The following is a 12,215-nucleotide window of genomic DNA, read 5'->3' as shown; positions in this document are numbered from 1 at the left end:
GTTTACATGACGTCACTCTAAGCGTAACATACGCTTACAGTGACGCATCGGGAAGGGAACGGCCAGAAAAGGCGCAGCTTCCGAGAGAAGCTGTCGCTTTTTCAGCGGGGGAGAGGAATCAATGATCGGGCACCATAGCCCGATACATTGATTCCCTGGCTACCGAATCTGCGGCCGGGAGTGCGCGTGCACGCGCACGATCGGCCGCGGGAGCACGCGGTAGCGCGCATGGTTCCTGGACGTAGAAACTACGTCCAGGAACCAAAATAGGTTATGGTGTAGAGATACGTTTTCACAGTGAGAGAGTTATCGTATCACTTAAGTCCTTAAAGGCTCGTACACACGTCGGATTTTTCTAAACGACCGGTCGTTTGGACGTTTGAACGTCCACTCGTTTGGACGTCAAATCGGGTGAGTGTACGGTCGGTCGTTCAACGGATAAGAGTGGATTTGAACTATCCGCCAAGCGGATCGTTGCAATCCAGTCTTATCACCTTAACGACCGACCGTACACACGCCCGTTTTGACGTCCAAACGACCGGACATTCAAACGTCCAAACTACCAGTCATTTAGAAAAATCTGACGTATGTATGTACCTTAACCTATTTTGGTTCCTGGACGTAGTTTCTACGTCCAGGAACCATGCGCGCCAGCGCGTGCTCCCGCGGCCGATTGCGCGCGTGCACGCGCACTCCCGGCCGCGGATTCGGTAGCCAGGGAATCAATGTATCGGACTATGGTGCCCGATTATTGATTCCTCTCCCCCGCTGAAAAAGCGACAGCTTCTCTCGGGAAGCTGCGCCTTTTCTGGCCGTTCCCTTCCTGATGCGTCACTGTAAGCATATGTTACGCTTAGAGTGACGTCATGTAAACAAACTCATGGCCGCCATCTTGTGGCCAAAAAGTAATACTACACCTGTAAGAAAAAAAAATACAAATTAACACACATTTACATTATAAATCTATTGTTTACCTCCCACCCTCCCAAAACTACCCAAATAAAATGTTTACTATAAAAAAAAAAAAACCATTACAATAAAAAAAAAAAAACATGTAAATACCTAAGGGTCTAAACTTTTTAAATATCAATGTAAAGATGAAATATTTCTATATTTTTTTTATTTTAAACTTGTAAATAGTGATAGATGCAAAATGGAAAAAATGCACCTTTGTTTCCAAATAAAATATTGTCGCCATACATTGTGATAGTGACATAATTTTAACGGTGTAATAACCGGGACATATGGGCAAATACAATACGTGAGTTTTAATTATGGAGGCATGTATTATTTTAAAACTATAATGGCTAAAAACTGAGAAATAATGAATTTTTCCATTTTTTTTCTTATTCTTCCTGTTAAAATGAATTTACAGTAAAGTGGCTCTTAGCAAAATGTACCCCCCAAAGAAAGCCTAATTGGTGGCGGAAAAAACAAGATATAGATCAGTGCATTGTGATAAGTAGTGATAAAGTTATAGGCTAATGAATGGGAGGTGAACATTTCTCACGTGAAAACGACGGAACCTGAATGGGTTAAGTTACCTCCTCTGTAGTTATTTTCACGTGCAGTTAATTAACAGCCTGTCTTTAAAGAGACACTGAAGCGAGAATAAATCTTGCTTCTCGTCTCATAGTCAGCAGGGGCATGTGTGCCCCTGCTAAACCGCCGCTATCCCGCGGCTAAACGAGGGTCCCTGACCCCCCAACCCCACCTTCCCCCCCCCTGCAAAATCTACGACCAATTTGGTCGTAGATTTTGCTGCTCTTGAGGCAGGGCTAACGGCTGCAGCCCTGCCTCTCAGCGCCGTCTATCAGCGGCGCATCGCCGCCTCTCCCCCGCCCCTCTCAGCGAAGGAAGACTGAGAGGGGCGGGGGAGAGGCGGAGATACGCGCTGACAGACGCGCGTGAGGCAGGGCTGCGGCGGTTAGCCCTGCCCTAATCCGGAAGAGGGGATGCGCTGCTCGGAGGGGATTTCGGGGGGTAAGGGACCCCCGTTTAGCCGTGGGATAGCGGCGTTTTAGCAGGGGAACACATGCCCCTGCTGACTATGAGGTCTGAAGCAAGATTTATTCTCGCTTCAGACTCTCTTTAACTTTAGAATTCTGTAGTTATTTTAAGGATTGAAACGTTAACTTTAGAGCTTTCATCTTAACTTAAAGACATTAAAGACAGAAGAGTTAACTTTAGGTTTGCCTAAGGTAAAATGTTTTCTGAATACTACATGCCTTATTACCATGGTGATAACTGTAGAAATGTGATCTCCTGGATCACTCTTTGCCGTTTCCGGCGTTCCCCGATGCAATCCTGGCTTTTAATCGCCATGTTACAGTATTCTACAAGTTTTTATTACATAGTGAATTTTCTGCACTGTAGTCAGGGATTCACACAGTGTTTCTCAGCATGGGCAGCTCCCTCCCCCCTCAGACAAGCTGAAATTAAGAGGAGCACACACACAGAGCCTGACAGGACGTGGAGGGGCATGCATAACTTTTCCCTATCACACCAGAGGCAGTGCATTCCTCTCTGGGTCGACAAAGCTTGACTAAGAAAAGAAGATTAGATATATTACAGTGGCAGTGCAACTAGAAAAGGCTGCAGTAATCCAGAGCACATTAGAACAGGTATAGGAACTTATAGGATAGAAGAAATAAGGCTGAACATTTTGTTACAGAGTCTCTTTAAAGACAGGAGTTAAGCTTAGTGAATTGAGGCCATTGTGGAAAGCAAAATCTGAAAATGTTGCTTTCTATACACAGAAAAGGAGGAAAGAGGCAAAAATAATTTTACAGTCTGCAGGTAATTTTCCTAAGAGAATGGAAATATGTAGATCTGCTTTAAAGAGGCACTGTAGTGACACATACGCAGTAAAGACAAGACACAGAACATTTATACTGTGCATTTCACCTGGTGGACTCACAGCGTCAGAGCTGTACCCACTCTTAAGGCGCGATCCAGTGGTGATCATTATGGAGCCTTGCCCAAAGACTCCTTACTGCTTTACATATTGGCTTGAGTCAGGATTTGAACCTTGGTCAAATGCTCAAATCCTACATCAAAAGCAACAGCCTAACCAGTACGCTATCCGGCTGGGTATTCAAGATACTCATTTTTATGGTAGTTTTCATCATCAGAAACATCTCCTATATCTATATATTGAATGCAGCCCTGCACCACCAGTGATGCGTAGCCTAGGCTGTTTAGATATGGAGAATTCTCCACCCCCCCCCCCCCCAGAGCATTCTGGGGGACCAGATATATTTTCTACTGGCTTTAAAACTCTCAGTAAACAAACATTCCACAGAAATCACCTAACAAAAATAAAGCTGCCACCACCACTGATACATTTCAGGATGTAAATCAGGGTGGAAAAAAAAAAGATTTTACAATGGGCAACCACTGGCTAAATAATGTATAAATTAGTATTGAAAAAAAAAACAAGTGTATTACATTATTATGAGTACAGTTCCTCTTTGAGCACCAGTGATAGTTTTTTCCTTTTGTCGCTTTTACCTCTTGCTCTAGTTCAGCAATGGTTTGTTTCTCGATGCTTATCTGTTCATCCAACTCGCCCTTCTGTTCCAGCAAGTTCTGCAGCTTCTCCTGGCTGTCCTGGTCACGTGACTGATTGCTGCGACTCTCTGAAAGTTTTAGGTTCTTCAGCAGATCTTCTCGCTCTTTTTCCAGAGTATGCATCTCCGCCCTGAAAGAAATCATATAGACATAAGTAGTATGGATACGGAGACGCCAGAGTCAGACAGAGGCACATATGCTCCATCTTATAGCCTGAGGAAGCGGGTCACTCCTGCGAAACTCGTATTTTACTGGAGTATGTAAATAAATTGTTTTGCTGAAAATTGAACGGCATTTTCTTGTGTCTGCCCGGAGGAGGTAAGTCCTCCACTACTTCTTCATTTTAAACATTTTAGATCTTTTTATCCTTCTGGTGCCTCTGTATCCATACTACATTATACATATCCACCCTTGGTGGAGGGGTGTTATCCCTTTTTTCCTTGATCTACAGAGAGTGACTTCTTAATCCTGAGTGGGGACAAGTCTAATCTCCCCACCTGCCTACACAGTGGTTGCCTATGTGGTAATCCTGACTTGTGAGCATACTGCACATACTCTTTACAAACATCTTCATTTACTAGTGCATACTACACTATATTGGGCTCTCGGTGTCCCTTTTTTTGCTTTATATAGACATAAGGGCCTGTTTCTACTACACACGGATTCTGGATGCAGAAAAACTGACTCCAATGAATGCCTATGGGAAATCTGCATCAGAAAAATTGCGTTTAGTGGAAACAGGCCCATAGGCAATCACTGGAGTCAGTTTTCTGCATCCAGAATTTGCGTGTTGTGGAAATAGGCTCTAAGTAAGATCTCTTCGGCATTCATTTTGCCCTCGCTCCCGCTGACGTCACCAGGCGTGTATTGTGCAGGCCCAGTACAGTCTGCGTCTGCGCAGTGCGCTCCTGGTGACGTCAGCGGGAGCGAGGACACGGCCGCACAGGCGGAGTGGTTTTCTGACTTTAAAGTCGCAAATTCCGGAAGGGAACTGGAGGACGGGAGCATCGGTGAGTGGCTGCGTGGGCACAGGACGTCTGCGGGGGACCATTAGAAGCCCCAGGTATAAAACCTACAACATACTGCATTAAATTGACTTCCCTCCTGTGGCTCCTCCCATAGGTCCAGAGTGCCAGTGCTGCAGAAATGGCCAGCCTGAAGTGTTAAAACCAATCTGGTAGAAAGGTACAGGAGAGCAAGGCTGCTCAGATACAGTCTGGCTGTCCATGGAGGGGTTGTACAAGGCCGAAGCGTCCTTTTGCACTATATAAGTTGCTGTCAGTTGTAACTGAAAGAACAACTGATGTGCAGTCCAGTGTCCATGTTTCCCTATGGCCTCCTTCACACTATACACTGAAAAACTAAAGCTTTTTAACAATGCATCAATACAAGCATATATGCATAAATGAATTATTTAAAGTGAACTTTAACCGATATTAAAACAAAAGCTTCACTCACCTGGGGCTTCCCCAAGCCCCCTGCAGCCGACCTGTGCCCTTTCTGGTCCTTGACTATCCTCCAGTGCCCCGTCGGAAATTGGTTTCATTTCCAGCTGATTAAGAGCCACACGCATCCTTATTCACGTTCCCGTCATCAAGCATGTCCTGGGCAGACGCAGTACGAGTTTTCTCTTATTGCGCCTGCCCAGGATGCCCTTGACAGTGGGAATGCGAACAACGGATGCGTGTGGCCAGGGGCTGACTCTCAGTCGGCTGAAAATGAAACTAACCCGCGGTGGGGCACCGGAGGATAGTCAAGGACCGGAGAGGGCACCGGGCGGCTGCCGGGGTCTTGGCGAAGCCCCAGGCAAGTTTTTAATGTTGGTTAAGGTTCGCTTTAAGCCAAAAAGTTTTTTGAAGATGAGCTTAATTTAATATATCAAAAGTGCAGAAATAGTTCCTAACTCTTCATAAAGATTCATCTTTAAAGAAACATCGCATGTTGAACAATAAAGTGCACAGAAATCAGATGAAGATGATCGATGGTTTGTTTAAGGCGACAATGTCAACTTCTTTTGAGTAGACCCTTCTTCAGTATTTCACAAAAAATCATATACATCTGGACTGTACTAATAATGACAGAAACAACATCTGGACAACAATAAGGCCAGGTATCACCACTTTAACCATGAAATGCACGCTGCACACAGGCAGGACCACCAAGAAGAAAGTGGTCACCACCCTGGGGCATCTGCCCCCTTTACCACAATGGCAGTGCAGGCCCTGTTCCCGTGTTGGCTCCCTCAGGTCCTGGGACCCTGGTGACGTTGCACCCCCTGCATCTACAACTGCTACGCCACTGACCACCCCACTTTTAAATTAGCTACATATAAAAAAAATACCAAATTCAAGTGCATAAATCTATATTTAACAGATGTCCATCCAATTTACCAGCAAGGGCTTTTCCTTTACACCCTTTTCAGATGCGTTCCAGCAAATTAGCTGAGGAACTGCAACAAATCTTGTCTCAGTGCAAACATTAATTGCTTGCTTTAGTACATAAAAGGTAATAGCATCTTCCTACAGCCTGTACTGTCAGTGATCAAAGCTCTGGCAGCCAGAGAGGAGTGGATAATTTGATGTGCTGCTTAATTGGTGCTGGTGTTATCTTTAATTTAAACCTTCACATGTTCTGCTGCACCGTGCAGACAATGTGCTGCTTGTGGAATGACAATGCAGGACTCATCTAGATCATAATTCTGGATCCATCTGAAAATGGCACCTGCGAATAATGGCGCACGGTGTTGCCACTAATACGGTTGCCGCTTATCGCTATTTAACGTTAAAGCCTTATTGTTATTTAGCGTTAACACACAGACCCTCTCTGTACCTATCAATAACCCCCCCTGGTGGTGCCTAACCCTAAGACCCCCCTGGTGGTGCCTAACCATAAGACCCCCTGGGGGTGCCTAACCCTAACCACCCCCTGGTGGTGCCTAACCCTAACCACCCCCCTGGTGGTGCCTAACCCTAACCACCCCCCTGGTGGTGCCTAACCCTAAGACCCCCCTGGTGGTGCCTAATCTTAACCACCCCCCTGGTGGTGCCTAACCCTAACCACCCCCCTGGTGGTGCCGAACCCTAACCACCCCCCTGTTGGTGCCTAACCCTAAGACCCCCCTGATGGTGCCTAACCCTAAGACCCCCCTGGTGGTGCCTAACCACTCCCCTGGTGGTGCCTAACCCTAACCACCCCCCTGGTGGTGCCTAACCTTAAGACCCCCCTGGTGGTGCCTAACCTTAAGACCCCCCTGGTGGTGACTAACCCTAACCACCCCCTGGTGGTGCCTAACCCTTAGACCCCCCTGGTGGTGCCTGACCCTAAGACCCCCCCAGTGGTGCCTAATCCTAACCTTGACAGTGTTACATTAAATCCATTCACCGTTTTGCAGTTAAATAACGTCTGCAGTTTGGCTTATGTAGGGTGCAATTGATAAATAACATTACTGTGGGCAATAAAGTGTGCTGTTTGGCAAATGAACAGAACTATTGATAAATAACGTTAGTGTGTGCCATTATTGATAAATAACGTTAGTGTGTACCGTTTTTCTTTTCTTTTTTTTTCCTGTGCGCCATTATTATGCAGTACTAACGATAAATAGCGATAAGCGTATCTTTTTAATGCGCCGCCATTTATATGCATAGGCGCTGTGCGCCATTATTCATTGATCCGACTGGGGCAACTAAACTGCTTATACTGGGGCAACTAAACTCCCTCTACTGGGGCAACTAAACTCCCTGTACTGAGGCAACTAAACTCCCTGTACTGGGGCAACTAAACTCCCTGTACTGGGGCAACTAAACTCCCTGTACTGGGGCAACTAAACTCCCTCTACTGGGGCAACTAAACTCCCTGTACTGGGGCAACTAATTTCCCTGTACTGGGGCAACTAAACTCCCTCTACTGGGGCAACTAAACTCCCTGTACTGAGGCAATTAAACTCCCTGTACTGGGGCAACTAAACTCCCTGTACTGGGGCAACTAAACTCCCTATACTGGGGCAACTAAACCCACTATACTGGGGCAGCTATAATCCCTATACTGGGGCAGCTATACTGCCTATACTGGGGCAGCTATACTCCCTATACTGGGGCAGCTATACTCCCTATACTGGGGCAACTAAACTCCCTATACTGGGGCAATTCTACTGGCTACCCATACTTTACCTGGCTACCTATAACCCTCCCCCTCCCTTCCCCCCCCCCCCCCCCCCCCCCCCCAAAAAAAAAGTTTGGTCTAGATAGCGGTCCCCGGGCCGAAAAAGGCTGGGACCCCTGCGGTATATCATCCACTATAATGCACGGGACACTTGTTTTTCAGTTTTCTGTGTGTGTTTTCTTCACACCAGGGGCTTGATTCACAAAAGCGTAATAACTAATATCACGGCCGTGCTATGCAGTTATCACGCAACCTGCCACGCACTAGCCTAAAGGATTACGTGTGCATGTTAAACAAAGGTTTGCATGCGCTGACGCGCGCTTTCACGCGCAAACATGTTTACACGTGAACGTAATCCTTTACGCGTGCAAACCTTCGCACGCGGCAGATCGCGGGATAACTGCATAGCATGACCGTGATATCAGTTATCACGCTTTTGTGAATCAAGACCCATGTGTGTTTACGGTATATGCAAAAAAAAACCACACGTTATTTCACAGCAGCTAATGTAATAAAAAAAGATGCACTGAATGTGCAGAATTATGCAGCAGGACGTCAGTTTCTTCCCTGCGCATGAGTAAAAAAGGAAAAAAAGGGTGCATGCGGCAAATGGACTTATTGGGTGTCGCAATTGGCGCCAATGTGAAACATATCAGTATTTGCAAGAAGTTTTAAATCAGGATGATACCATTTATATCAGTATTTGCGCACCATTTATATCAGTATTTGCGCACCGGAGAGGAAATATGGCCCCCAGGTAAATAGCAGTGTGGTGTGTGTGCGTGCGTGCGTGCGTGCGTGCGTGCGTGTGTGTGCTTTAGTTAGGCATTAGCAATGTAGAGGAAATTTTGGCCAATCAGAGAGGAACAGAGGTGTGGAAGGAGAAAACAGGAGGGAAAGAGGCTTCAGCCAATCAGGCTGCATTAGTTAAGTCTGAGGGGAAGTAGAGTAGCAAAAAAAAGACAACCCAGCATGCCCTGCAACTTTTCTTTTGTGTCCCATATTTTCTGTGTACCAAATAAAAGTCATGTAAACTGGGGAATGACAATTTATCAACAAGAAAAGTAATAGTGATTCTAACTTTTGGATTGCCTGATTAGCATCCTTATTACTTGTTTACCAGATAAAAATAAAGAACTGATTTTTGATTTTATGCCCGGCAGTTACTCTTTAAGGAAAGGCATTGGGGTTAGACATAGTCATAGTAAAATGTTGGTATTTAATACCAATATTTTACCATCAGCCTTACTACGCGCCCAAATTTCCAGGTGCCTTTATTTGATAGATTTGTGAGCTAGGCCATTGATTAGCATGAGTGTTCAGTTTAAATCAGTTTTTCTATGCAGAAAAAACATGCACAAAAATAGACAAGTGTGTCTGACTCACAGCATAGAGGTATAGGGAACACCTTATAACCTTATATTCGAATCAGACCCATGGAGGGGCAACAAAGAGCTATAGGCTTAGTGAGAAGTGTAGGGGGAGGTAAGTTTTAGTTGTTAGGGTGGTGGGAGATTAGAGTTAGGGTGGCCACTAATGATCCAATCTTTTTCATCCAATCTTACCATTTCTATGTATTATAAGGTACCGTAACTGCCTGAAGTATCCATTCAGTATATTCACTCAATTATACCCTTATACTACATAGATTTGGTAAGATTGGATGAAAAAGATTGGATCATTGGTGGCTACCATAACGAATCAGAAAGCACGCATCATTAATCATGCACCCGCAGCCGGCTCTGCGCACGCCCAGAACGTAGCTGGGTCAGCGCCTGCGCACTAATGCTTGACCTGGCTGCGGGGGGAGGGGTGGTTGCGCAATAATGGAGGGGAGCGGAGGAATTTTTTACTTTTTCATTCAGCTCTGGTATCCTTCAAGAGTTACATTTAGCGTTCCATGAATTTTGCATTGAAGTCTGTGGTGCTGACTGTCCACGTTAATTGCGAAGCCCCCGACACAAATTCACTATTTATGGCAAAGAAAAAAACACTTTGGGCCCTTTTCCACTAGCAATCGCAATCACAAATCACAAACGCCAGCGATTGCAATTTTTCATTAATTTTGTTATGCGATTGCGATTTGCGATTTTCATTTGCATTGCACTATCCCTCTGAAAATCAGTCTAGAAAGTGATCGCGATTTGCGATTTACAAATCGAATCACTATAGTGGAAAATACTTCTAATGGTTTCTATGATAAAGTAGCAACCCTAGTGATTTAAAAATCACTAGCGATTTGCGATTTTGCGATTCAGCTTTGTAGTGGAAAAAGGCCCTTTGTAGTTTTTGAGAAAACAGATTTTAAAGTTTGGCATGAAAAAGTGATGTATAAACCCCTTAAATGCCAGATTTCAACATATTTGTCAATAAATAAGAAAATGGACAGCCTACAGCCCCCCTCCCACTGCTAACCACTTGTGCCCTATGCAGGCTTGTATTCCCCAGGGAATCTGTTACCCACAATTGTTAGGCCTCTGCACCCTGAGCTAGAAGCTATAGCAACACCCTGCTGATGTAGTGGTACCAGGGCCTTTACTATTGCTGTAGTAACTGCATCCTCATGGAAAGTAATAGTTACTAAGGGCTCTTTTCCACTAGGGCGTTTGCGATGGCTGAATCGCAAAACCGCAAACCGCTAGTGATTTTTAAAATCGCTACAGTTTGCTTTTAACATAGGAATCGTGGTAGGTTATTTCCACTACCGTGATTCGTTTTTTACCTGATCGCGATCGCGCGGCGGAACGATTATTGCTGCGATTTTGATATGCAGTGCATAGCATAGCAAAATCGTGATCGCAAACATCGGAAAATCGCCGCGAAATTTTGTGCTTTTGCTGAATCGCAATCACTAGCGTTCAGCGCGAACGCTACTGATTGCTAGTGGAAAAGGGTCCTAAGGCTTTTTTTGACATGCATACAAAAAAACATTTGATGTGAACCAGCCTATTGATTAACATGTGCTGTCAGAGCTAATGTGTTTTTCACATATAGGAAAATATACACTGTGAATATACAAAAAAATATTATTTAAAAATCCTGAAACTGGGCTTTAAATAATACATTTATTTACACAAACCTGTATATAAAGCCTGAAAGAGGCGCTTCTGAGGAGCACTATACTCACTGCTTCTATTTTCTGCACATTATAGTAGATAAAAAGCACCATTCTAATCATTATCACTGCTGTGCTATCTGTTGTCATTAGCTATGGTCACATGATGCTGCAAGAGCCAGCCTCTAGCAGTGGCAGTTATGGTCTCACACTGCTGCATGAGCCAGCCTCCAGCAGTGGCAGTTACAGTCTCAAGCTGCTGCATGAGCCACCTCAACTGTCACTCCAGGCTTAGCAGCATTTGATGCAGCAGCATACCTGGTGTTCTCCCTGAACTGATCCCTGAATTTTGATATATCTTACTTCTACAACATGTTTTTCCAACTGCTCTGCTACGTTTGGCTCTGCCTAGTGCCACCAGTCCTTGCCTGGCAGTTTTTCATCATTTGTGGCAGAATCTGGACTCTGGCTGGACACTGTAAGTATCAGCAGTACACACACTATGACACTATGTTTCCACATATCTCCACTAGATGTTTACATTATCAGCCATAGGGGGGTTCCAAGGAAGGAGATTTATTAGTAGTATTTAGCGTTTATATAATAAATGGCTACCCCTATCTATCAAGGGTTCATTTGTTTTTTAAATCTAGGCCTTTCCACGGTGGCGTAGCAATAGGAGATGCAGAGGTAGCGACCGCACCAGGGCCCTTGGGCCAGAGGGTCCCCAGGGGATCCACTTTCAGCCACAGTATTAGCTCTTTATTGGTCCTGTGACGGTAATAATCACTTCTATAGATGTTCTGAATAGCAGTAATCATCATCAGTAATCAAACTGTTCCCCATCCCCTTCTTGCACCTCGTGCTTGTTCTTGGCAGGTTTAGGTGTGCCGTATCAATTGTTACGTATAGAGTGCTGGGGGGGGGGGGGGGGCAATGGAAAACTTGCACTGGGGCCCACAACTCCTTAGCTACGCCACTGCCTTTCCATGTTGCCACAGCAACATCCTCCTGCTGATGTAAAATGTGTGTACAAGGGACTTTACCATTACTGTGGCAACTGCACCCTTATGTCAAGTAAAAGATACTGAGGCATACATGCAAAAAGGGCGTCGGGGAAAAAGGGGGGGGGGGGTGTAAACGATAAGCGGTAACATATAAAAATATTGTGTTGTATTTCGTTTACAATAATGTTTTACAAATTAATAAAACATTTAAAGAGACTCTGTAACATTCAAAAGATCCCCTGGGGGGTACTCACCTCGGGTGGGGGAAGCCTCCGGATCCTAATGAGGCTTCCCACGCCGTCCTCTGTCCCACGGGGGTCTCTCCGCAGCCCTCCGAACAGCCGGCGACTGTGCCGACTGTCATTTCAATATTTACCTTTGCTGGCTCCAGCGGGGGCGCTGTGGCGGCTTTCCATTCCGAA

General features: G+C 45.2%; 1 protein-coding gene across 1 annotated transcript in view; it reads right to left on the bottom strand.

Moving 5' to 3' along the window:
• Positions 1-12,215, bottom strand: part of ODAD1 (outer dynein arm docking complex subunit 1) — a 147,492-nt gene that overhangs the window by 86,163 nt on the left and 49,114 nt on the right. Inside the window, exon 4 of the mRNA XM_068242978.1 lies at positions 3,514-3,703. Within this exon, the coding sequence (XP_068099079.1) occupies positions 3,514-3,703 (190 nt within the window). The remainder of the gene's footprint in view (positions 1-3,513; positions 3,704-12,215) is intronic.

This window comes from Hyperolius riggenbachi, chromosome 6, assembly GCF_040937935.1.
Source record: "Hyperolius riggenbachi isolate aHypRig1 chromosome 6, aHypRig1.pri, whole genome shotgun sequence".
Classification (NCBI taxonomy): domain Eukaryota; kingdom Metazoa; phylum Chordata; class Amphibia; order Anura; family Hyperoliidae; genus Hyperolius; species Hyperolius riggenbachi.
This window is presented reverse-complemented; position numbering and strand designations above follow the sequence as displayed.